The following is a 25,756-nucleotide window of genomic DNA, read 5'->3' as shown; positions in this document are numbered from 1 at the left end:
TCCATGTGCCACGCTTCAGGGTGGGGGGCCCCGAAGCTCGGCAGGGCCGCAGCTTCTGATGACCCAAGGGCACACCTTGGGGATGCCCAGGGAGCTCAGATGGCCCAAGACCCTCCAGAGCCCCTCATTTCCCCCCAGAGGTGAGTGTGACAGACAAGAGGCAGGTGCGAGAAGAGGAGATGGGTGACTGCCACCCGCGGCCTCCACAGGACAGCACACCTGTGCCCCACCCCCAGGTGATCCATCTCAGCCAGGCCTTAATCTCCAAGCAGAGAGCCAGCAAGCATCTATGCCCCCAGCAGGGCTCTCTAAGCTCCCTCCAAACATGGGTCTGGCACCAGAGCTGCCTGCCTGGGGAGTAGAGGGTGCCCATCTCTGCCAGGGCCTGGGGGGTTCATCTCCCCGTTTCCCACCTTCCTCCCCCACACAGAGGCACCTTACCAGCTGCTGGGGGAGAGCAGGGAAGGAGGCCTAAAGCGTGTACCCCCACCGCCCAGAGGGAGCTGTGGGGAGCGGCCCACGCAGACACACGTCTCAGCCAACATGTGGCTAATCATGGTAATTAAAGAAAGCTAACGAGAAACAAGGTTTTACCTTCAGCAGCTTCTGTAAGGCAAAGGGCCAGCATGCAGCATGCAAAGAAAAACAGTTTGTTAGCAAACAAAATTATAAACACAGCCTGGTGGGTGAGGGGGGTGGTAGAGGGAGGGGGTGGGGGGAAAGGGATGTGATGGGAGCAGGCCTGAGACCAGACACACAACATGCACACATACACACATGCAAATACACATATGTGCACATACACACACACAAATACACACATATACAGATATACATACAAACAGATGTGCCCACAAAGCCAAAGGCTCAGTGGGGCTCCCCAGCCTCAGAAGCTGACTCAAAGGAAAACATGGTCTGAAATTCTATCAGACATACATCTGCACCCCCAGGTAATGTACAACCCAGAAAATCAGAGACAGTGACAGGTACAGCAACACACACAAACACACACACACACACACACACACACACACACACACACACACACACACATACACACACACAGCCCTCCAAGGAGGCGGGGCTGCACAGGACCTCCAGGACTGCCCACTGCCTGCCCTGAATAGAATGGGGCCTCCTTGGGGGCACATGTGTTCACGGGTGTTCACAGGTATTCACACCCACACACTTTGGAGACAACATTTTAAAGCCAGGCACTGACTTCTCCCCTTTCCTAGCTGGACCCACAGAAGGGGCTAGCCCTGAGCCAGATCCCCCAGTCAGGCACGCACTGCAACCTTCTTCAGCTCAACAGTCCTCCTGCCTAAAGAGATGGGGGCAGGAGACACAATGTCCAGACCCAGAATCCAATCTCCTTGTCCAAGAAGGGAAAGGGCTGTCCAAGGTCCTAGGTCCTCCAAATGGGACTTCATTGATGCAAGCCTCAGAAGGCGGGCAGGGGCCTCTCCCCACTTCTTTCCAGAACCCCCCAGCCCCCCACAGGTATCTGCCCCCTCGGCAGCATCGAGCACACCTCCCCCCTTCCTCCACACCCCACAAATGGAATGATCTCAGCCATGCCTTAATCTCCAAGCAAAAAGACAGAAAGGTGCAGCCCTGTCACCTGCTGCCCCCTAGTGCCCACTACCCCATCATGCAACAGAGAGAGAAGGAGAGACAGGGACAGAGAGATACACAGAAAGAGACAGAGACAGGGAGGAAAGAGTAGAGAGAAGAAAGAGGAGAGGAATACAGAAAAAGAGAGAGAGAAAGAGACGCAGAGACAGAGAAGAAAGAGACAGAGGAGGGGGGCGGGGTCTAAAGAAGGGAGGCCTAGGGGAAGCCGGCCTGTGGCTTCCAGGAGCTAAGGAGGGCACACCCATCACATCTAGGCCATGGGAAATGGCCCAGCCCCATGAGCTGAGGCAAGAGGAGCAGGCCTGGAGCTGCCAGCACAGAGACAGAACTGTTCGGGGCACCATCGAAGGCCCATCACCCAAGGACCCCTAACTGCTTGGATTATCCCCAACTCTCAGACTCTGCAGATCCTGCCCAGGCCGGCTTCCTTCTCCATCCACCGAGCCAGACAAATCCCAGCACCCCGGAGTGAGAAGAGAGGGAACACCGGGGAGGGAGCACCGTTCCCCCCCCACAGGAGTGGGGAGGGGGGGAAGCACCATTCATCCCCAATGGGAGGGTTACAGGGGCTTAGTTACCAGATTGTTCCTCAAGGGGCGCTGTGTGGAAGGGAATAGGAATGAGAGTTATTCATAAGGGGCGGGGTCCCCTAAATCCCCCTCCTCCTTCCTCATATCCCAAGCCCCGACCAGGACATTCATCTCTCCTCCTCCTCCCTATCCGCCCATTTCTTCTCAGTCACCTTTGCTGGATCTTCATCCAGGTCAGGCCTACGAACTGTGGGTGCCCCATAGGGTTCTGTCCCGGGCCCTCCTCTCCCTTTACACAATATCAATCAGTGATCTCATCGGGTCCCATGGATTTAATGACCATCTCTATGCTGATGATTCTCAAATCAACTCATTCAGCCCTAATTTCTCTGCTGACCTCCCGTCTCTCATCTCCAATGGCCTTTCAGACATCTTGAACTGAATTATCAGCGGACACCTTAAACTTGCCATATCCGAAAGTGAACTCATCTTTTCCACCAAACCCTCCTTTCTAATTCCTCTGTCGCTGTTGAGGGCACGGCTGTTCTCCCAGTCACCAGGCTGACAACCTAGGCGTCATCCTCTCCTCACTCTCTCACCACCCTCCTCTCCTCCCATATCCAATCCGTGCCCAGGCCTTGTAAAATCACCCCCTTCTTTCTACTGACATTGTTACCCCCTTGCTGAAGGCGACTGCAGTAGCCTTTCGGGGGGTCTCCCTGTTCTGGTCTACCCTCAACCCAACTGTCAAACTGACCATGTCTGACCATGTTACCCCCTACTCAAGAATCACCAGTGGCCATCTCTCACCTCCAGGATCCATCACAAACCCCGTTTGGCGTTCAAAGCCCTTCACAAGCTCTCTGCCTGCCAATCTTCTCATACCTCACAATCCCACCAGATCCCAGGCAATCCGGTGACGGGGCCTCCCTGGCCTTCTCCAAGTCCCAGCTAAAATCCTACTTTCTGCAGGAAGCCCTTCCTGATCCCCCTTAATTCTGGTGGCTTCCTCGTTGGGGATCTCCAAGCCATCCTGTCTCTAGCTTGTCTGCACATAGTTGTCGCCATGCTCTCTCCCCCATTAGGTGGTGGGCACAGTACCTGGCACAGAGCAGGCACTGAATGAACATTTACTGCCTAACTGAGCCCTTCAGAGGAGGGCTTAGAGTTTCAGCCTGAGAGCCCAGATCACTGACACAGTCATGCCCTCTTTGATCAAAGACATTTTCAGATTTAGAGCTAGAAGGGGCCTTCTGGTCCAACCCCCCCCCCATTTTACAGACAAGGGAACTGAGGCCCAAAAAGGCAGAATCACAGTTATCACAGACCTAGCGCTGGAATGGACCTCTGAGGTCATCTGCTTTTACAGATGGAGAAACAACAGAGAGGTTAAGTGAGTTGCCCAGGGCCACACAGCTAGTTAGGTGGGGATGGAACCCAAGTCTTTCTGACTCCACGTATGAATCCATTATTGGAGATGCCATGCTACCTGTAGGAGAGTGATCGTGGTTTATAAATCCATCTCTCTGTGGCTGGTCTGTCCATAAGACTTTTCGAGCTTAGCCAAGCTGAAGCCAAGGCGACAGAGCCAGGCTCAATGCCCTTCCTGAGTCTGAGTTCTGCTGGCAGACATTCTGAGAGCTCAGGGTCACCACCCACCATGATGAGGTGGTGACACGGCCCCTATGGCCAGGGTCTCCCAGTGAACAAGTGTCCTGGGGTCCCAGGGGACTCTTGGAAGGTAAGACCGTCAGTGTGCCTCAGGTGGGATGGGGGAAGAGCTCCCAACAGGTCATGACCTTGATTCAGAATGTCCAGATGGCTCATAGATTCAGAGGTGTAAGGGGCCTAAAAGGTCAGCAAGCCCAACCCCCTTATTTTACAGATGAGGAAACTGAGGCCCAGAGAGGTTAAGTGACTTAGGATCATAGAGTCCGAACCAGAACGGCTCTCAGAGGACCTCTAGCCCCACCCCCTCGTTTTACATGTGAGGACACTGAGGCCAAGAGACAGGCAGGGATTTGCCCAGGGTCACATGGCTAGTAAGGGTCAGGCCTGAGCTTTCTGACTCCAAGTCCATGGCATCTCTTAAAACTTCCGGTGATCCCTGGATGGAACCAGGGCCCTCGGGTCTTGGGCTTATGGCTGTCCCACCCGAGCAAGGTCAGCTTTGACAATGGTCATTTACCTTTGGTGGCACCTGCAGCCCCCAGGTGGTAGATGGCAGCCAGGATGAACCAACAGGCCTTCTGCTCATCAGGGGAGATGCCCAGAACCTTCATGGCAGCCTGCAGCTTACCGAACTGCTGGGCGGCCTTCTGCTTCTCCTCGGGCTGTAGGGGAGTGACCAGGCTTGTTGGCACCGGGGCCGTGGCAGTGCAGAATGGAAGTGGGCCTTCCTCACCAAGGTGTGGCAGGGAAGACCCCCGTCCCTTCTCCTAGGGAGGGCCCAGCTTGAAAATCTGGCTTGAAAGGGCAAGAAGGCCAATGGCTCCAGTTTAGAACAGAGTGACTACGCTTGGGCCAGGTTCCCAAGTGACATCTAGGCAGGACCCCCTTATTTTAAAAACAAGGAAACTGAGGCCCAGAAAAATTAAAGTAACTTGACCAAAACAGTTCAGAGGTCATCAAATATGACTCCCACACGCCTAATCAAGCCGGGCCACACGAGCCCCTGGGGCCACCTCACCTTGGACAAGGGCATGATCCCAAACACATTGTTCTCAGCCAGGTGGTTGAAGTGTAACTCTGTCCTGTGGGCGAAAAACTGGCATTAGCACTGGTCAGGGTAGACACGCCACAGTCTGCTCGCCATCAAGAGCCAAGCAGCTTCTGGACTCTGCAGCTCTATCTGTGCAGAGAGCACAGCGCCCCTACTTCCAGATCCCACCTCTTTTCTCCCCTGAGGTGCCCAGTCCCCTAGAACAGATGCTGCCAGAGCTGCCCAGGCCAGACCGCCACCTCCATGATGCCCTCAGTCCTAAGGATCATAGATCTAGGGCTGAAGGGACCAGCTGTTCTGGATGGCCAGGGGGCGGGGCCCTGGGCCCCCCAGGGAACAAGTACCCTCTATGTCCCAGAAGGCTCTCAGAAGGCAGGACCTGTGTGTCTGGGGCTGGGTGGGAGAGAGCCCCCAATAGGTTGTGACCCTGCCTCCAGGTGCCCAGATGGCTCATAGATGTACAGCTGGAAGGGAGCTAAGCTGGTCATTGAGTCCAACCCTTTCATTTTGCAAATGAGGAAACTGAGGCACAGAAAAATTAAGTGAGTTGGCCAACATCACAGGCTCTTAGAGTTGGGAAGGACTTGACCCCCTCATTTTACAGATAAAGAATTAGAGGGGTTAATGACTCACCCAAGGTCACCCAGGTAAGTGGCCTGATCCCCCCTCTCCCCAATTCAGTGCCTTCTCTCTTATCAAATTACTTTGTTTTTACTTATCATCGCACACGCAGCTGGATAACCACTTGTCAGGTGTATTACAGGGGAATTCTTTTAGTGTATGAGTTAGACTAGATGGTTACTGAGGGCCCTTCCCAATCCCAAATTCTGTGGCTCTGTGTTGTACCCCCTGAGTAGAATGTGAGCTCAGGCCAGGGTTATTTCACTATTTTATCCCCAGTGGCTGGTACATAGCAGGTGGCTCTTGAATGGAGTAGCACCCATGCTGCCTGGAAAATGAGAAAAACCACAACTGTGCCCACTGTGGCATGGAGAGCTGAGACGGGACAAGAGGGCACGGGGGTGGCCATCTGTGGCCTCTGAGTCTCTCCTGTCCCTTTATGTGATCAAAGAGCCAGCCTGAGGCTTCGTCACGTGGCTCACTGAATCTCTGAGACCAGCCAGTCGGACCTAGGAATCCCCTTGACAGCACCCACCACCTTCCAAAGCTTCTGTGAGGAGTCAGGGGGAGCCCACTGCCTGAGGGAGCTCATCCCACCTCTGAACGGCTCTCATTTCTGGGAAGGTTCTTAGCTCCCTTATATCTGCCTCTCAGCAACTTCCACTGACCACTACCAGTTCAGCCCTCTGGGGCTAGGCAGAATAGGTGTGAACCCTCTAGGGATAGGCCGGGCTGGACCTGTGCTTTCATTGCTGTAGAGAACTCCCAGGTGAGGACACATCCTCTATCGATAGAGGGAAGCACCTTAGAATCTTTGAGCCAGGGTTCTTAACCTGAGGTGGGTGAAGAGCTTCCCCATCCAGCCAAAGGAATCCATAGCACACAACAGAGGTTAAGAATCTGGGTTTTGCCAAAAGCACTGGACATAAATGACTTGCTGGGGTCACAGAGCCAGTAGGAATCAGAGGTGGGAACCCAGGTCTTTCTAGCTTTAAGGCTAGCTCTCTATCCACTATGCCATATTGCCTCCTTCCACATGAGGGTCCTTTAAAAACTTGAAGATACCTACAATGTTGCCCTAAATCTTTCTCTGTCCCCATTTCCTTCAACCTATTCTTATAGGGCATTACCTCAACCAAATAGTCAGTCAATCAATAACCATCTATTGCCAGGCACTGGTTCTTCACCATCCCAGATGCCCTCAAGCTTATCAATGCCCTTTCTAAACTATGGTGCCCAGAACTGAACAAAGCCCTCTGGGCATGGGACTATCTCCTCCTTAGTTCTGGTCACGCTTTCTCTCGAGGCAGGCTAGGACTGCACTGGCTTCTATATCACACGATGTGCTTACAGTCCTCATTCAGACTCCCATATCTTTTTCTTTTCCCACAGCCTTTTCATATCTTTTACTGCCTCAAACACAAGCAGGGACAGCCCAGAAATGAAAGTTGAACTACCCAAGGGCCCAAGGTCAGGGACCCAATCCACTGGTGAGGGGGACTCCTTTTCCCAACCACCCGTCCTCTCTCACCTAAGGGTGCTATCTCCACAGGCCAATAAGTAGTAGAAGACATTGAAGGTGGCTTCATTGGATGGGCGCCGGGCAACTCGAAGCTTCTCAAGCAGCATAGTCTGCAGTAAAGTGCAGGATAGGGACGTGGGTCAAGGCCAGCAAGTGCTCCCCACCTCCCCCAATTCTTCGCCAGGAACGGCTGCTACCTGTACCTGAGGGACAGGGTGCCCCATCTTACTCTCAAGAGACATGCCAAAAAAAAAAAGACATGCCAACTCTACCATTGGGGCAGTGCCAGCCAGAGCCTTTCTTAGTAATAACAAGAACAATAACAATAGCTAGCATTTATATAACACTCTACGGTTTGCAAAGTACTTCACAAATATTATCTGATTTAGTCCTTTACAACCTTGGGAGGGAGGTACTATTATTACACCCATTTTACTGATGAGAAAACTGAGGCAGGTAGAGGTTAAGTGACTTTGCCCAGGGTCACACAGCTAGTAAGTGTTTGAGGTAGGATTTGAACTCGGGTTTCCCTGACTCCAGACCCAGCACTCTATCTACCATGGCTACGTAGCTACCCCAGGCCTTGGTCTGGGTCCCAAAACAGAAGAAATGGTTAATCACTTAGGTGAGTCCCTGCAGCACCTCCTAGCCCACGACTGCCACTCTTCTTCAGAGAACAGGAGTATTGTGACCATTTGGCAGGGAGGGGGTGTTTCCATGTTGTCCAGGATAAGCCAAAACATGTTAACTCTACTCACCACTAGGTGTAAATGATACCAAGACCAGTCCGTCATTGGTGTAAGCAGAGGACGTGGAGCAGAGCGAACTGATGAAACCTCCTACATCTCTAAGTTCCCTCAAGCATCGTGGGGATGAAGGGGGTAGAAGTAAGAGGGAGCTAAGTCTTTAAGGAAGCTGATCTCTATCGTTTCCTGGTCCTAACTGGGCGAAGGGAATTGGGGCCACAGATCTGATATCCCATGCAGACTCAATGGAGCAGCCCCTAGAGGAGGGGATGCAATATTAATTGGGGTGCACTCACAGGATGACTGCGTCCATGATGGAGGACCTGAAGCCCCAGGAAATGGGCCCTCATTTAACGATATCAAAGCTATAGATGGGTCATCAATTTCTAGCCACCATCCTCCCAGACCAATCAGATCAAGGCTAAGCCTTCCTTTCTCCAAACCTCTTGTCCAGTGGCGGGGGGGGGCGGTCTCCTCTCACCTGAACAGAGGCTGAGGCCACCTGGCCAGCTTGGTCAAAGTCTAGCGAGAGGATCTGAGAGAAGCGGCTAGCATTGCCGTTCATGATGGTGGGGCTGTTCCCAAAGGCTTCCAAGATGGTGTACAGAGCCTGCCACTTCTCCACTGTGAAGGACAAACCAGAGAAACATCAGGATAGAGGCAATGGGACAAGGAGGGCATGTGGTGAGGAAAGAATGGCTTGCCCACCCGGTGTAGACACGCGAGGCCTGGCAATGTCTTAGAGGAGCCATGCTGGCCCCTGACCCGAACTTGCTCCCCAAGAACCCATTGAGCTTATAGGGTTGACTGGGGAAAATCCAGACATGGCAAGGGGACCAGCTTGTAGCCAGCCAGTTGAGGATTACAGGATTATAGATCCAGAGCTGGGAAAGGGCCTTAGAGGTCATTGAATCCAACTCCATTTTGCAGTAATTCGAGTAATCTGATCAAGGTCATACCAGTGCCTGAGGCAGGTCTCAAACCCAAGTCTTCCCACTGCCAAGCCCAGCCCTCTACCCACTGCCTTCATATTATAGCGGATAAGGGTCCATGGTGCATAGAAGGGAACTGATGGGATCCCCGGGAGGCACTCCACTTTGCCATCTCAGAAGCAATGGCTTATCATGCCAGGCTGGCACCAAAGTAGAATCACGGAGTGGCAACAGAAAAGCTTGGCCCCTTCTCCCCATGTCATCCTCATTTCCCCAGCTCGTGAGCTTGGGGCCTGCCCTGCACCTCACCAGAGAACACCTTGTTCCCGCTGGTGCCCGCAATGGTGGCCAGGTATTGCACCAGGTGCTGGCAGCTAGCGGTCTTGCCGCTGCCACTGCTGCCCAGTAAGATGATAGACTGGTCCTGGCGGTTCATCAGCATGGCACGGTATGCAGTCTGTGCCACAGTGTAGATGTGGGGTGCCATCTCTTCCCGCCGGCACCCTTTGAACATGTGCATCACCTTGGGAGGGAGGAGGAGGAGGGGAGAGCATTAGACCCAGAGTCTCTGGGTGCACCAGCGACTTCACTGCCCAAGGGATCAGGATCAGAGCTCCCAAGCTGGAAGGAAGATGTCCAACCCACAGGATCATAGATTAGGATCTGGAAGAGACTATAGAGGCCATTTGGTCTAAGCTCCTCATTTTACAGATGAAGAAATAAAGGCTCAGGGAGGTTGGGACTTGCCCAAGGTCACAAAGGTAGTAAAGCACCAAAAACAGGATTTGAAACCAGGTCTTCCACCCTTCCAAACATCTCCTCACCACGCGGCCTATGCTGGCCATCAGCCTCATTTCCTACTCCTCCTTTGCCCACCGACGAAACCCTGGACTCCACCCCTGGGTCCCCCAACTCTGATGGGGGAGCATTCCCCTTGTCTAGGCAAGAGCCAGGCCTCCATGCCTCTCCTGGGCCATTTCCTCACCACACTGCCTGCACTGGCCATCATCCTCATCTCTGCCCTCACCTCTGTCTGGACCCCTTACTGGACCCTTGGATCCTACTCCTGCATTCTCTGGCTGATGAGTGAGTTTTCAACTTTACTTTGTCTAAAACCGAATAACGATACATTTTACTTCCCAGCCATCCTCACCACATTCCATCTTCATCCCCATTTTCCCCCTCCAGTTCCCCTTTATATCTTCCAAAATTAGAATATAAGCTCTTTGAGGGCAGGGAATGTCTAAGCCTTGGGAGTAAAAATCCAAGCAAGACTCATACTAAGAGATTAATATTATCATTCTCTCTCTCTCTCTCTCTCGTCTCTCTGTCTCTCTGTCTCTCTCCCCTCGCCCCTTCCCCCTTCAACTGTTAAGAAAAGTTCCTTGCACTGATGAAAAAAACATAGAAACACTAAATATATGAAAATACATAAACATGAAAAAATATAGGAAAAAAAACATATGAAGTTAAATGGTGCAAGAATTATTCTTCCATTCTACAGATGAGGAAACTGAGGCTGAGCACTCCTCCAAAGCTGAACCAAGGGAGGCAGTGTGGTACAGTGAGGAGTCACAGGGTCTGGGCTCTAATCCTACTACTTAGGATCCCATGTGACTTTGGACAAGTCGCTTAAATCTCCCTGGCCCTCAGTTTTTTCATTTGTAAAATGAGGGACCTGGATAAAATGAGCTCTGATATTTCTTCCCACTCTAGATCTATGATCCTATGAATCAACACCATCAACCTCCCTGGGCCTGAGCCTCGGCGATGAACGGAAATGCAGCCAGGAGACAGGCATAAGGCCTCATCCTGGGGCTGGATATTTTTAAAAGACACTTTTGTCTTCTCTGCTTTTTGACGGGAAGCCAGACAAGCAGATTGGAGGAGAGAGCAAGATAAGAAGACGCTGGAGAGATGGATGGGGCTATGAATGGAGAGATGGGGTGGGAACGCTGGGAGGAGGTCATCTGGCCCCTACCTTCTCAGAGTACATTGCAGGGGCCCCTCGGGGGCTGAGGATGAGCAAGCTGGGGCCAGCGTATGTGTGCAGCAGGCTGGCCCCATAGCGCTGGCGGAGGGTGTGCAAGACGCTTGACTCGTTGAGGTATACCAGGGAGGCCAGGTCTTCCAGCCGTTCACAGGATGGGGCGTTGGCCTAGAGGACAGGGAGAAGCATGTGGCGTTCACGTCCACCTCCCCTGAGAGCCCGGCAGACCCCATCTCCAGTCCCCTGCCTGCCCCGTACCTTCTCCACATCGTCCTCATCCACGTCCAGTATGGTCCCATCATGATCCAGTTTCACTCGGACCTTCCCCTCGGGTAGACTTAACTCCTCTGACTTCAGTTGGCTGGCTACACAGGAAGAGAAAAGAGCATTTATTAAGCACTCACTAAGTGTCAGGCACTGTACTAATCTCTGGAGAAAGGCAAAAACAAGTCCCCTGCCCTCCAGGAGCTCACATTCTAAAAGGGAAGATAACATGCAAATAACTGTACAGACAAGAGATAATCAGAGTAGATGGAAGGGAATCTCAGGGGACCTCAGACCCTCACCCATCAATTGGAAAAGGGCTGAAAAGCTGTGGTGTGATTGTGACGGAACACTATTGTGCTATAAGAAATGACGAGCAGGATGCCCTCAGAAAAACCTGGGAAGACTTAGATGAACTGATGCAAAGTGAAGTGAGCAGAACCAGGAGAACATTGTATACAGTGACAGCCACATTGTAATGACGATCAACTGTGAATGACTTAGCTCCTCTCCGCAATACAATGATCCAAGACAATTCCAAAGGACTCATGATGAAAAATGTTATCCAAATCCAGAGAAAGAACAGGCGGAGACTGAATGCTGAGTGAAGCACAGTTTCTTAAACTTTATTTTTCTTGGTCTGTTTTCTTTTACAACATGAATAATATGGAAATATGTTTTGCATGTCTGCACATGGATAACCTATATCAGATTGCTTGCCTTTCCAATGAAGGGCTAGGGGATGAAGGGAGAGAATCTGGAACTCAAAATTTTAAAAAACATGTTTAAAATTTTTTGACACATAATTGGAAAAAAATATTTGAAAAAATAAAAAAAAAGAAAGCCCTACAAAGGTAAGATTTGAGTCAAGTCTTGAAGGAAGCCAGGGATGCTAAAAGTCAGAGGTAAAGATGGAGACCATTTGAGGCATGGGAGATGGAATACCATGTGTGAGGGCCACCAGAGTATGTGGAGGAGAGAAAGGTGTAAAAGACTGGAAAGGTAGGAAAGAGGCCAGGTTGTGAGGGGCTCTGAAAGCCAAACAGAGGCTTCTATATTTGATCAAGGTGATAACAGGGAGCCATTGGAGCTCCTTGAGCAAGTGAGGTGACCTGTCAGACCTACACATTAGGGAAAACACTTTGGCAGCTGAGTGAGGGATAGACTGCTGAAGGAAAAGACTAGAGGCAGGGAGGCCAGTCACAAGGCTAGGCAATAGTACTGGTGGGTGCTGACAAGAGCTTACACCCGGGAGGCAGCTGTAGGAGGAAAGAGAAGGGGTAAAAATGGCAACAGCTAACAAAAGACCAGATTGGCAGCACCGTGCTGGGCACGGGGAAAATGCCAGGATAAACAAGGCACGGTCTCTGCCGTCTATCCAGAAGGTGCTATGACACACAGACACCAGTAAATCGAATAGAAATGAGGGTGCAAAAAGTGCATGAAGCTGAGGGGAGGCTTCCCTGAGAAGGCATCATCTGACCTGGGCCTTGAAGGATGGGCACAAAGTCAACAGGGAACCAGATTATGTCGGTCAAATTTTGGCGGTACGTTAATACAGGTCATGAGAAAACTATTACTCTAAAAGGCTTGGCATATGCTAATTATCAGGTACCGATCATGTCCCCTAATAAATCACTGAATAACAATGGATAATGAATGATCAACACATATCCTGATAGTTATATTAACGCACCATGAGAGTTCCCAAAGACACTCTAATGCATTACACAGGCAGTAATGGGAAGAGGATATGTTTTCTGCCTGCACCAGGGACAAAAGTACAGAGGAGGGGAGATAGAGGACATAGGACCATAGAGTTAGCGCTGGAAGGTACTTAATAGAAGCCACTGACTCTGACCTCCTCATTTTACAGATGAGGAAACTGAGGCCCAAGAAGGCACAATGACTTAAGATCATAGAATCACAGGGTTGGAGCCAGAAGGGACCTTACAGAGACCATTAAGGCCAACATGCCCATTCTGCAGATGATGAAACTGAGGTTGAAATAAGTGACTTGTCCAGAGTCACACAGCTGGTAAAAGTCTGAGGCTGGATTTGAACTTAGGTCCTCCTGACTCCATCTACTATATCACACTGCCTCCTTTTCGAGAGATGGTAAGCACATCAATCTGGCTGAAATGAGAGTCCATCAGAGGGAGTAGAGTGGGATAAAGGTAGAAAGATCTACAGAAGCTAGATTATACATAAAGGGCCTTTAATGCCTGGCTAAGGCTTTGGGCCTTGGTTCTGTAGGCAAGGGGGAGCCATCGAAGGCATTTGAGCAGTGGAATGATGTGATCTCAGCCTGGCTACATAGGACAGAACCTAAATTTGTAACTAGGGTTAGGAATTGGGATAGGCTCTATAATTTCATTGATAAAGGGGAACTCCCAGAGGAGACTCTAACAAAGCAGGCTGTCCCTTCTCTGTCACAGAAGAGCATCCTGGGAACAGTGAGAAGTTATTCAACTTGCCACAAAGCCAGTAAGTATGAGAAGCAGGACTTGAACCCAGGTCTTTCTAGCTCTAAGACCAGAGCTCTATCCATAACACCATGATGCCTCTCCATTACCACTTAGTCAAATTTAAAATATGTCCTTTAGGGAAATTAATACGGCAACATGTGTACAATAAAACTAAAGAAAACCAAATTGGGAGAAGCAGCAGCTAGACCAGCGCAAGGCTATGGAGAAGGCCCAAAGCACCTCGAAGGTGCTGACGACCGAAAGAAAGGAGGTGACCGAACACTTCAGAACAAAATGAGACACGTTTACTACCAAGAAAAGGCAATTAAGAAAACAGGAGTAACTGCTGATCCATAGGAGTACTTCCTCAAGAAAAAAAAAAGGATTATAAACTTAATATTACACATCAATACAACTAATTAAAATGCCTTTGTATTCATTTACATTTAAATTAATTAATTTCAACGCCTAAAATAGCACAAGCCCTTTTCAGTGTCTCCCTCCAAGGGCTCATCAGGATTCTGTGTTTGCCCATTCATTCTCATTCACTTTCTTTCCTCTGTGGCACCAGGGCGTGCTTTGTTCGCACATTTCTGCTTCCTTGGCCTGGCGTTATTTCATTGAGGTCTTTCTGGATTTTTTTATATTCCTCAACCTTGTTGTTCTTAATTGCATTATAGTATTTCATTACATTAACGCACCACGGTCAAGTCAAGCAATTCTTCTGTTTTTGGGTGCTTGCTTTCCCGTATCTTCAGAATCTTTAATGGGAAACACACACACACACACACACACACACACACCACACACACACACTCGCTCTCAAATTCTCATCAAGGATATCCTTGGGGTGTGAGAGAGAGAGTGTGTGTGTGTGTGTGTGTGTGTGTGTGTGTGTATTTTGTGTTATCCATGATGAAGACTTGAGAAGGTGGGGGGGGTATCCTTGATGAAGATTTTGAGAAGGGGTGTGTGTGTGTGTGTGTGTGTGTGTGTGTATGTTATCCATGATGAAGACTTGAGAAGGTGGGGGGGTATCCTTGATGAAGATTTGAGAATGGGTGTGTGTATGTATTTGTGTTATCCATGATGAAGACTTGAGAAGGTGGGGGGTATCCTTGATGAAGATTTGAGAAGGGGTGTGTGTGTGTGTGTGTGTGTGTGTGTGTATGTATTTGTGTTATCCATGATGAAGACTTGAGAAGGTGGGGGAGGTGTTCTTGATGAAGATTTGAGAAGGGGTGTGTGTGTGTGTGTGTGTGTGTGTGTGTGTGTGTGTGTGTGTGTGTGTTATCCATGATGAAGACTTGAGAAGGTGTGGGGGGGTATCCTTGATGAAGATTTGAGAAGGGGTGTGTGTGTGTGTATGTATTTGTGTTATCCATGATGAAGACTTGAGAAGGTGTGGGGGGGTATCCTTGATGAAGATTTGAGAATGGGGGTGTGTGTGTGTGTGTGTGTGTGTGTGTGTGTTATCCATGATGAAGACTTAAGAAGGTGGGGGGGGTATCCTTGATGAAGATTTGAGAAGGGGTGTGTGTGTGTGTGTGTGTGTGTGTGTGTGTGTGTGTGTATTTGTGTTATCCATGATGAAGACTTGAGGAGGTGGGGGGTATCCTTCATGAAGATTTGAGAAGCAGTGTGTGTGTGTGTGTGTGTGTGTGTGTATTTGTGTTATCCATGATGAAGACTTGAGAAGGTGGGGGGGGTATCCCTGATGAAGATTTGAGAAGGGGTGTGTGTGTGTGTGTGTGTGTGTGTGTGTGTGTGTGTGCGTGTTATCCTTGATGAAGATTTGAGAAGGGGTGTGTGTGTGTGTGTGCGCGTGTATGTATGTATGTGCGTGTTATCCTTGATGAAGATTTGAGAAGGGAACAGGGAGGTTTTCACTAACAGTTTTCTTTATCATTACGAACTTGACAAACATCAATAAACATGAGCATAGGGTCATAGATCTAGAAGGGGAAAAAGCCAAAACCATGAAAAGATCATGAAAGGCAAATAAATCATCCCTTGTACTCAGCGTGAAAGGTCAGAAGTGCCCCAGCCACCCATGAGCCAGATTCCAACCTTGACTGATAGTGAAGCTTTACTGACTTTTTTTCTAACTAAAGGATCTGACCTTCCTTCCATCTTGGTGCCAGACTTAGTTTGGACACTCCATTGGCTTTATCCCTACAGTGATGCAGTGGATATACTACTGGGCTTAAAGTCAGGAAGACCTGAGTTCAAATCCAGCCTCAAACACTTACTAGCTGTGTCACCCGGGGCAAGTCACCTAACCCTGTCTGTCACAGTTTCCTCATCTGTATAATGAACTGGAGAAGGAAATAGCAAACCACTCCAGTATTTTTGCCAAGAAAACCCCCAATGGGGTCACAAAGAATTGGACATGAGTGAAACAACTGAATGACAACAAAGCTCAAAGCTTCTGAACTCATACGATCCACCATCCTCAGCCTCCCAAATAGCAGAACTATAGTCATCCACCACCACGCCTGCCTTCCCCTTACTTTCACAAACAAGGAAAGAAACTGAGACCCAAGAAGAAATGACCTATAGGCTCATAATTTAGAGCCAGAAGGAATCACAAAGACCATTTAGACCAACTCCCTCATTTTACACTGGAAGAAACCGGGACCCAGGGAGGTCAAGTGATTTTGCCAAAGGTCACACAGGTAGTAAGCAACAATGATAAAATCTGAATGAGTCCTCTGACTCCCAAACCAGTATTCTTCCCACTGTCCCATAAAAGAATATTAGAGGATAGAGCACTGGCCCTGGATTCAGGAGGACCTGAGTTCAAATCCGACCTCAGACACATAACATTTACTAGCTGTGTGACCCTGGGCAAGTCACTTAACCCCATTGCCTAACCCCCCCCCCCAAAAAAAAGAATATTAGAAAAAAATAGCACATGAAACTGTAAATCTCTGCTAAGTACAGCTTGTTGTAGTTGGGTTTGTTTTTTTGGTTTTTGGTTTTTAATTTAACATTGTAGTTTCAACATTACCCTGCTTATCTCTGTCCCCTTCAGAACTTCTTTCTGTCCTCTTGTGTTTGTTTTTTTAATGATTCATTGATGAGCTCTTTTTTCTTTTCTTCCTTTTTTTTTTCTTGTATCATTATCACTACCCACCACTAGCCTCAGAAATCTCCCCCACCAGGAAAATAATAAAAGCCCCGGCTTGTAACAACAAAGTAGTCACATAAAACCCATCATCGGCCATGTCTGAAAAAGGAGGTCTTAACAAACATTATTCTGCAGGAGAACACATCTTGACAGGCACAGAATTGACAGAAAGATGCAGAGAATACCAGCTCCCACTGTGTCAACTGTCTGTTGACTAGAAAGAAACATTTGATTTAGTGGCGCTGAATGCCACCTTGAGAGATCTTCTACAAGGTGCTTCCCATGCAAATATTAAGATCATACACAGCTCCTTTAAAGATGCTGAAACTGAGACTGCTATGTATGATAACTCTAGAGAGATGTAGGCCCTGCCAAAGAGTCCCCAACACAGAGCTCAAACAAAACAGGGGTTTCCTAAAAATGGTGAGGTCCTTTAGATGCTTCTATATGCCAAGGATTTTGTGCTGACAGTACCAAGGCCCAGTACACTATGGCACCTCCTGGAGGAGATTTATAAGCATTCAAAGTTTGGTCCAACCATCCACATGGGAAAAACTCAGTGGATGAAAAAGTCTTATGTCCAAGAAGTTCAGAAGGATACACAAAGAGGGGAATTTTATTCCTAGGGATTGGGCAGTTCCAATGCTATAAGGAACTTCACACTGCAGACCTGCACTTTCTCTGTAATTTATGTTGCCATGTCTGATTCTTCGTGACCCCATTTGGGGTGTTCTTGGCAAAGATACTTAAGTGGTCTGCCACTTCCTTCTTGAGCTCATTTTACAGATGAATAAACTAAGACAAACAGATTTAAGTGATTTGCCCAGGGTCACACTGCTACTAAGAGTCTGGGGCCAGATTTGAACTCATGAAGATGAGTCTTTCTGATTCTAAGCCCACTGCTCTATCCACTGTGCCAATTAGCAACCACCTAGTTACCCCCTGTAATTTACAGCCTTAGAGAATTGCCTGAAGCCCTGAGATGTTATGTGAACTGCCCAGCATCACAGAGCCAGTTTGTATCAAAGGCAAGACTCAACCAGGTCTTTCTGGTTCTGAGGCCAGCTCTCTTCCTACTACACCTTGCTGTCTCTCTTTGTTACTAACTTGGAAAACCTAATATAAACTAAAAAACAAACAAAAAAAACCCTGTACATACCCTAAGCTTATAGTTTTCTATATAATGCATTTTCTTCTTTGTATAGTCAAATGTCCATGTGTGTTGATGATTGTTAAAATCATCATAAAAAAGAAACAAGGTGCTATTGGCTAGTCCCAGGAGTTTGTAACTTTTTTGTGTCCCGAACCTCTTTGGGGGTCCTGGAGAGGCCTATGGACCCATTCTCAGAAGTATAGTTTTTAAAAGTATAAAACAATGCACACAGGATTACAAAAGAAACCAATTATATTGAAATTCTATGGCCAAAATATTTCAGAAGAAGAATTCAGTTGGAATTCACCCAAAGGACAACAGAGAAACATGTGATGGGCACTGTTATCAATGAAAAACTGAAGATTCAATCTGTTAATCCACAAGCATCAATTAAAGTGTTTGCTTCGGACATCTTAAGCTTGGACATTCAGGCGTGGAGGTGCAGTGCTTGGTTGGGAAAGCCAAGCCTGGAGCTTAAGGGAAGCCCCGAGGCTGGGCACAGACCTGAGAGTCCTCTGCCCAGGAAGCCCGGGACTGGATGGCTCGCCAAAGGAGAGGGTGCGGATAGAGACACGAAGAGGGAAAAGGGAGAGAGCCTGGGAGAACTCTGCTTTAAAGAGGAGAATGAAAGGAGGGACACCGGGAAACAAGAAAGGGAAAATGTCAGTAAGATGAGAACCAGAAGCATGTATTGTCATGAAGCCAAGGGATGACAGAAATACATCAAAGGAGTCAACAGAGTCAAATGTTGCAGAGACCACAGAGGATAAGAAAAAGGACCTAGATTTGGCAAAAAGGGAGTGACTGGTGACTTCTGAGAGAGTGGTTTCTATAGAACAATGATGATGGAAACCAGAATGCAGGAGGCAGTAGATGGAGGCAGCCAGTATAGACGCTTCATTCAAGAAGCTTGGGCAGTGAAGGGGGAAAAAGACAAATGGATTGGTAGCTTGATGGGACAAAGAGACCTATCCCCAAAGACAGAGGAAGACTGAAGACACAGGAAGGAGAAGGGCTGAGTAATGAGCCATCATACGTGATTTCCCTTTATGCCTCCTACAATCCATTTCCCCTCTCTATGCCTTTGCCTCTTTGCCTTCGATCCTCACCTCCATTATTTAAAATCCCTAGGTTCCTTCAAAGCTCAGCTCAAATATCACCTCCTACACGAAGTCTTCCCTGATTCCCTCTAGCTACGCATGCCACCACCCATAAATTATCTTGTATTTATTTTGCATATATGCACTCAGGGTGTTTCCCCCAATAGTTTATAAATTCTTTGAGGGAGGGGACAGTTTCATTCTTGTCTTTGTATCTCTAGCACCCAGTACACTGTCTGCTGCATAAAAGCCACTTAAAAATGGTTCATTGGAGCATAAATTCAGAGCTGGAAGGGACCTTAAGGGCCAAACCAGTTCAACCCCCTCATTCTACAGATGAGGAAACTGAGGACCAGAGAAGAGAAATGACTTCGATTCATGACCATGGATCTAGAGCTGAAAGGGACCTTAGAGGGTATCTAATTCAACCCCTTCCCTTTACATATGAGGGAACTGAGGCCCCAAAAAGCAAAGTGACTTTGATTGACTAACCAATAGTCAGAAGGATGGGAGCTGGGGTAGAAATAAATAAAGGGTTAGTCTTGTTCAGAAGGAAGTCATAGCTTCTTCAAAGGAAGATAGGAAGGAAGGAAGGAAGGGAGGGAGGAAGGGAGGGAGGGAGGGAGGGAGGAAGGAAGGGAGGAAGGAAGGGAGGAAGGGAAGGAGGGAGGGAGGGAGGGAGGAAGAGAGGAAGGAAAGGAGGAAGGGAAGGAGGGAGGGAGGGAGGAAGAGAGGGAAGAAGGAAGGGACAGAGGGAGGCAGGAAGGGAGGAAGGGAGGGAGGCAGAAAGGGAGGAAGGGAGGGAGAGGATATCAGAGGGAGGGAGAGAGAAGAGGGCAGAGGGAGGGAAAGACAGAGGGAGGAAGGTCTTTACAAATATTTTGTTATTTGATCCTCAACAACCATGAGGCAGATAACAGGGGAGGGAGGTGTCTGCTGAGAACTCCTCAGGCTATGATTCCTAACCCCACAGCCTGAGCAACGGGTTGGGCCTCAGGATTCTGGGCCAGTCTCATGGGGAAAGCCATCCTGAAACCTTCTTCCACGTTCCTGCCCCCGACCCTGAAATCCAAGGATGTCACTCATGCTCTTGGTGAAGGCACATGTCACGGGCAAAGGAGGTGGCAGGAGGGAGGTGACAGAGCCAGGCGGCATGTCCTCCGCCAAATTTCTGGGAATTAAGGGAAAACCAGAGCTGCATTGCTAGGCTCAAAGGAGCACACAGCTCTAGACTTGTAATGACCTTAGACGCCATCATCTCCCTCATTTATAGAGAGAAGACACCGAGGTCCAGGGAGATTACACGACTTCCCCAGAAGGAAGGTAGGTAGTGTTATTATCCCCACTTTACAGTTGAGGAAACTGAGGCAACCAGAGGTTAAGTGACTTGTCCAGGGTCACACAGCTAATAAGTGTCTGAGACTAGATCTAAACCAAGGTCTTCCTGACTCCAGGCCTAGTACTCTATCCACTGGGCCACCAGCTGTCTCTAGGCAGGCTTGAAAGCTGCTGAAAAGAGGAATAAAAACCTAGGAGAAAACCCTGGCTGGTTCTGAAAAGAGAAAGGAGTCCCCCGACCCTTCCTTCCTCTCATTTTGAGCATTGAGGCATGGACAGGTCTTGGGTTTTAACTTTAATTTGAAGTGAGATAGAGGGGAACTGAATGAGCTCTCCTTCTGATAGCCTTGATTTCGTTAAGAAAGTGGGGAGGGATGACATCTGACGAGAATGGGGCAATAGGGAGAGAGGAGGAAGCTGGGGGAAAGCGTGGGGTGTCAGGAAGTGATCCACATGCCCAGACTGCCAAGCAGCACTGGGGGCCCAGCGGGGTTCATGTAGCATAAATCAAGAACAGGAAAACAAAACAAAACAAAACTCCATAGAGTTTTAAGACTTTATCAGCGTTGGCCAGGAATAAGAATGGAGGAAGAAGACAGTGGGAGATGAAGAAGGGATTAGTAGGAAGAAAGAAACAGCAGGCGAGCCAGAGATCAGTCTGATTCTGCAACCCAGCCTCCCTTGTCCCAGACTCACCAAGAGAGAAGCCATCTCGATGGATCAGCCAGACCTTCTCCGTCTCGTGCCAGGCTTCCTCAGTGGCAATCTGCTCTTCTGTCTTGGCCTGTGGGGGGGAGCGAGGGCACAGAGTCAGACTTAGGTTCTGGGGGCTGAAAGCACACAGGAAGAGAAGATGGAAGAGAAGTGACAAGGAGGGTGGGCACGTGGAGAGAGGGGGAGGGGAGGCAGACGCAGCCGGTCCCGGTGGACCAGAAAGGGACACCACAAAAGAAGACAGAAGAGCTGGGGACATCTGGAGTGCGGGCTGGAGGAGGGAGCACAGGCATGGGTCAGAGACGGCCAAATCAGCTCTGGAATCTTTAAAAAAAAAAAAAAAGGGAACGTGGGAGAGGAGAGATCTCAGGCAAGGTGAGGACTATGGAAGATCCGAACTATCCTTTGACCTCCACTTCCTTCTCCCTACGCAGTCTGTTGGGTCATCGGCCCCCAGAACTCTGCTCCAATAAAAAAAAAACGAAAAGTGATTTCCCCACCCCGGGCCATAGCAACTAAGCAGGGAAGCCATCCATGACCAGTCTTCCATCAAAAGGAACAGTTCTCTCCCATACTGTGCCAAGGAGATGCGTGTCCTCAGGTACCCCCCTACAAAAGGTGGACACTGGCACCTCTCAACCTCGACCCTTCCTCCCCAGCGCTCTGGAGCTCTTACAGCAAATGCCTGCAGGGGAGTGCCAGTGTATGTGCCAGCTGCCCACAGGACTTCCCAGTCACGCATGGGCCCTTCTCCCACCCAGATGCCACGGGGGACACAAATGTGGACATAACAGCACGCCTCAGTACGAGGGAAGGCACGACAAGAGAAACAACAGGATTGGGGGGGAATATCATACTGCCATCAAACAGAGGTGAGAACTTGCATGCCAGGGCACTGACGTGGGCACGAGGGGGTGAAGGGAACCCACACAGATGCTGTGGTGGGAACAAGTCGGATACAGATCCCAGCAGGCAGGGCCGGAGAGGCCAAGGGTACCGGCCATCGAAGAAGAAGGAAGGAAAGGTTTGAAGAAAGAGTTAATCCTTCACTCCCAGCGACATACACTTGAGCAGGTGCATTAGGGGTTGGGGGGAAGCAGCTGGGAGAGGGAAATCAAACCATGCATTAGTGTGGAAAGAGAAAAGGTGGAAGCAGAGAAGGCTTATCCCTGGTCCCCGGGCTTCCTAGGGTGGGTCCCTTTGCAGCACAGGGGTTGGCAGCTAACAGATACTACCCGGGGGGCCGGAGCAAATGACAGAGGGAGGGAGGTGTCTGCTGAGAGCCCATCAGCTGATTTCTGTCCTCACAGCCCGAACAAGGGGGTAGGACTCTGGACTCTGGGTCGGCCTCGCGGGGAGAGCCGCCCTGAAACCTCCTTCCTCATCCCTGCCCCTCCCACAAACCCAAGCATGTATCTCACGCTCCTGGTGGTTGTGACAAGTCACAGGGGATGGCAGAGGTGGCAGGAGGCAGGGGATACTGCCACAGTTCTGGGAGTTAAGGGGAAATTTGAACTGCGTTCACAGGCTCAGGGGAGCACAGCTCCAGACTTGGAAGGACCTTAGACGCGACTGAGTGACTTGTCCAGACCCGACACTCTTTCCACTGGATTATCTGATGCCTCCCTCTCTAGTTCTGAATTCTGCCACGAATGAATGGTGTGCCTTTGGCCAAGCCACTTGCTGCCCACACCAAACTTCTATCTCCTCATCTGTAAGAAGAGGGGCAGCAGCTAAGGTGGTGCCATAGTGCACAGAGCACCAGAGCTGGAATCAGGAGGACTCATCTTTATGAGTCCAAATCTGGCCTCAGACACTTACTATCTGGGAGACCCTGGGCAAGTCATTTCACCCTGTGTGCCTCAGTTTCTTCATCTGTAAAAATGAGCTAGAGAAGAAAATGGCAAACCTCTCCAGTATCTTTGCCAAGAAAACCCAAAATGGGATCATGAAGAGTCAGACAGGACTGAACAACAACAAAGATGACAGATGGAGAAGGAAATGGCAGGGACGAGACCTCTGAGGTCCCCTGCAGTTCTGGCAATTTATTTATTTTTTTGTTTGTTTGTTTGTTTTTTAATTAGGCAATTGGGGTTAAGTGACTTGCCCAGGGTCACACTAGTACATGTCAAGTTATCTGGTCTGAGGCTGGATTTGAACTCAGGTCCTAGTGACTTCAAGGCTGGTGCTCTATCCACTGTGTCACCTAGCTGCCCCTATCTCTGGCAATTTATAACTATAATGGACCACCTCTCAGAACAGTGGTCCCCAAACTGTGGGCTGAGGGTCCCTGGGGCAGCTACAGAGCTCCTTACTACAAGGGGTCCAGGGACCCACACGCCCACTAAGAATCATCAGAAAGGTCGCTCTGATCTTTCCTCATAGGATCACAGAATCAGAGTTGGAAAGGGCCTCAGAGGCAATTGAGACCAACCTCCTCCTTTCACAGAAAAGGAAACTGAGGCCCAGAAAGGTTTAGTGTTTTGCCCAAAGCCACATATATATTACGTAGCAGAGTTGGGGTTTGAATCCAGGTTTAAACCCATCGGATTTTGCTCCAACAAAATATGAAGAGTGACTTGGCACAATAAACATGCCTTCTGGAGACAGAAACAGTCCCTGTTGTTACTTTCCCCAAACGCTGTTGTAATTAATAGACTAAATAAAATGTTACTGAATTTCTAGTAGTTTCATTTCCACATGGAATTTCTCCATCAATGGATAACTGGAAGTACAACTGTTATCACCTTCTGAGGGGAATTTATGAATTTTGTTTAAAGTTGAAAAAGGATCATGGGTGCGTTAACCCTGGGTCTCAGCTGCAATTCCCCACATTGAACACCAGATGGGGACAGAGAACGCCTCATGCTTAAGCTGGGCTGGCGCATGCAAATGGTCCCATTCACTCATACTGCGTTCATTGGAGCCCAGTGTCCCTGTGGCCCTAGGGCATCTGAAGCCAGTCTTAAGTTTTCTCCCCATTCCAGAAGAAAATAAACCTGCAGCCCCAACTCCAGCCTTGAAGACTGGTCAGGCAGACATGTCACACGCAGGGCAATCAGCCAGAGAGGCCAAGAACATGGACGAAGGAGGTCTCATGTGCTCAGATGGCATCCCTCTGCCCCCTTCCCCATGATGCCATCATAGCCAGACCCTATCTCAGGGGGCTTCACTGCTATGTAAGGTCCACCTATGGAGACCCGTAGTCTAGGGTCCAGGCCAGAGAGGTCATTCACCTTTCTGGGTGGTACAGAGGGAAAGAGGGGGGAACGTGGACAGGGGCATGTGGCCTTACACTCCAGCATGAGGCCCGAGCGCAGACACCAGCCCAGGCGCAGACCAGGGGCATCGGTCGGTCAGTGGAAGCAGAGGGTTCCTGAGGGCAGGGGCACCCTACCTGGTTCTGGGCGGTAGAGACAGCCTCAGTGTCCAGCTGACAGCAGCAAAAGAATGAAGGAGAAAGGGGAAAAGAAGAAGGGTGAAAATACAAGCAGAGGATGGGCACACACCCCCATCTGGTGCAAGGCAGGCATAGAAGTGCCTGCAAGCCACCACCGAAGTGTAGGGAGGGGGCAAAAGTGATAGGTCATAGGATGAGAGAAGGTCAAAGCTGGACAAGACCTCGGAGGCCAATGAGATCCAACCTACTCCTTCCACAAGACCATCGCTGGGCAGACGGCCGGAGGGCAGTAGGAGAGTCCCAGCTTACTATCTCCAAATGAGATGCCGTCACACAACAGTACAAGACCTTCATCCCGCTGCACTGGGTCATGGGGGTGTGGGAGGCAGCCCCACACCTATGATACACAGGGGGCTCAGCCTGCTCCCACCAAGCACCAGGAAGCATAGAGGCGCCAGCTCAGACCCAGGGCCAGGGTCCTCCCCGAGCTGGGCACTTGGGCGCTGGCTGCCTCTTGCTGTATAGAGCTGACCATGTGTATCTCAGTCCCCAGCAAGATCCTCAGTCCAAGACCCAGAGCCCGACCCAAGGCCCTCAGCGTAGACTGAGCAGAACAGAATCGGTCAGCCCATCCTGGGGCTAGTCTGTCCCCTCCCCCAGGCTGACAGGCCATTCACTCCTATAGCTCAAGAGATGAAAGAAACCCCAGAGACTTCCAATCCAACTTCCTTATTTTGCCGATTAATCACTGATTTTACAGGGAAGGAAACTGAGGCCCAGGCATATGAAATGAGTTACCCAAGCTCTCACAGGTGGCAAGCATCAGAGACAACCCAGCTCTCTCACTGCAGAGCCAGGAATCTTGCCACTGGACACACTGCCTCTCTGTTCTGCCCACGGACCTGGAGAGAGGCCCCAGGCAGCTACTCGCCCTCCTTGGCGCTGGAGGGAGTTTGCCATGTGGATCACCCAGGCCCAGCCTTCTTGGTAGCTGTCTGACAGCACCCCAGGAGCTGGGCCTCCCAGCCCAGGGAAGGGCACGAGCCAACCATTCTTCGGCCCTCCTGCTCTGTGTTCCATGACCGTCCCAAGGGGCTCAGAGCCACCAGCCAGCTGCACCACACCTTCCCTGCATCTCATTAAATCGGTGCCGTCATCACCCGATCCCAGGCACCCCTGTCCCCACTGCACCCCTTCTCCCTTCCACTGGCTTCATGTCCCCGGCCACCCCTCCTGGTCCACACTCCACTGGGCCAAGCTGGAGAAACCCTTTGCACGGGTCCAAATGCCTGCATCTTACAGACAGTTATTCGCACACACTCACTTCCCCTTAGTGTGCAAGCTCCTTGAGGGTAAGGAAGGTGCTTTTGCCTTGCTTTGTATGTCCAGTGCTTAGCAAGGGCCTGGCACACAGTAAGTTGGTACTAAATGTTCATCACTTGGTTGTTGGGCCAGATTCCTACCCTGCTGCCCACCACAGTGCCC

At 49.8% G+C, this 25,756-nt stretch overlaps 1 protein-coding gene across 10 annotated transcripts in view; it reads right to left on the bottom strand.

Moving 5' to 3' along the window:
* MYO18A (myosin XVIIIA) overlaps nucleotides 1–25,756 on the bottom strand; it is a 156,386-nt gene that overhangs the window by 59,503 nt on the left and 71,127 nt on the right. For 4 of the 10 annotated variants that reach the window (XM_078154784.1, XM_078154788.1, XM_078154787.1 and 1 more), the window contains 9 exons: nucleotides 20,854–20,941; nucleotides 10,960–11,066; nucleotides 10,693–10,869; nucleotides 9,021–9,234; nucleotides 8,261–8,403; nucleotides 7,043–7,143; nucleotides 4,858–4,921; nucleotides 4,357–4,501; nucleotides 2,217–2,237 (listed from right to left, as the gene is read on the bottom strand). In XM_078154784.1, the coding sequence (XP_078010910.1) occupies nucleotides 2,217–2,237; nucleotides 4,357–4,501; nucleotides 4,858–4,921; nucleotides 7,043–7,143; nucleotides 8,261–8,403; nucleotides 9,021–9,234; nucleotides 10,693–10,869; nucleotides 10,960–11,066; nucleotides 20,854–20,941 (1,060 nt within the window). Of the gene's footprint in view, nucleotides 1–594; nucleotides 1,418–2,216; nucleotides 2,238–4,356; nucleotides 4,502–4,857; nucleotides 4,922–7,042; nucleotides 7,144–8,260; nucleotides 8,404–9,020; nucleotides 9,235–10,692; nucleotides 10,870–10,959; nucleotides 11,067–20,853; nucleotides 20,942–24,166; nucleotides 24,305–25,756 lie in introns of those variants that run through there. The other 6 variants (XM_078154785.1, XM_078154786.1, XM_078154783.1 and 3 more) reach the window with 4 other exon arrangements.

The sequence above is a fragment of the Phascolarctos cinereus genome, unplaced genomic scaffold, assembly GCF_003287225.1.
Source record: "Phascolarctos cinereus isolate Bilbo 61053 unplaced genomic scaffold, phaCin_HiC Scaffold_5;HRSCAF=322, whole genome shotgun sequence".
Classification (NCBI taxonomy): domain Eukaryota; kingdom Metazoa; phylum Chordata; class Mammalia; order Diprotodontia; family Phascolarctidae; genus Phascolarctos; species Phascolarctos cinereus.
This window is presented reverse-complemented; position numbering and strand designations above follow the sequence as displayed.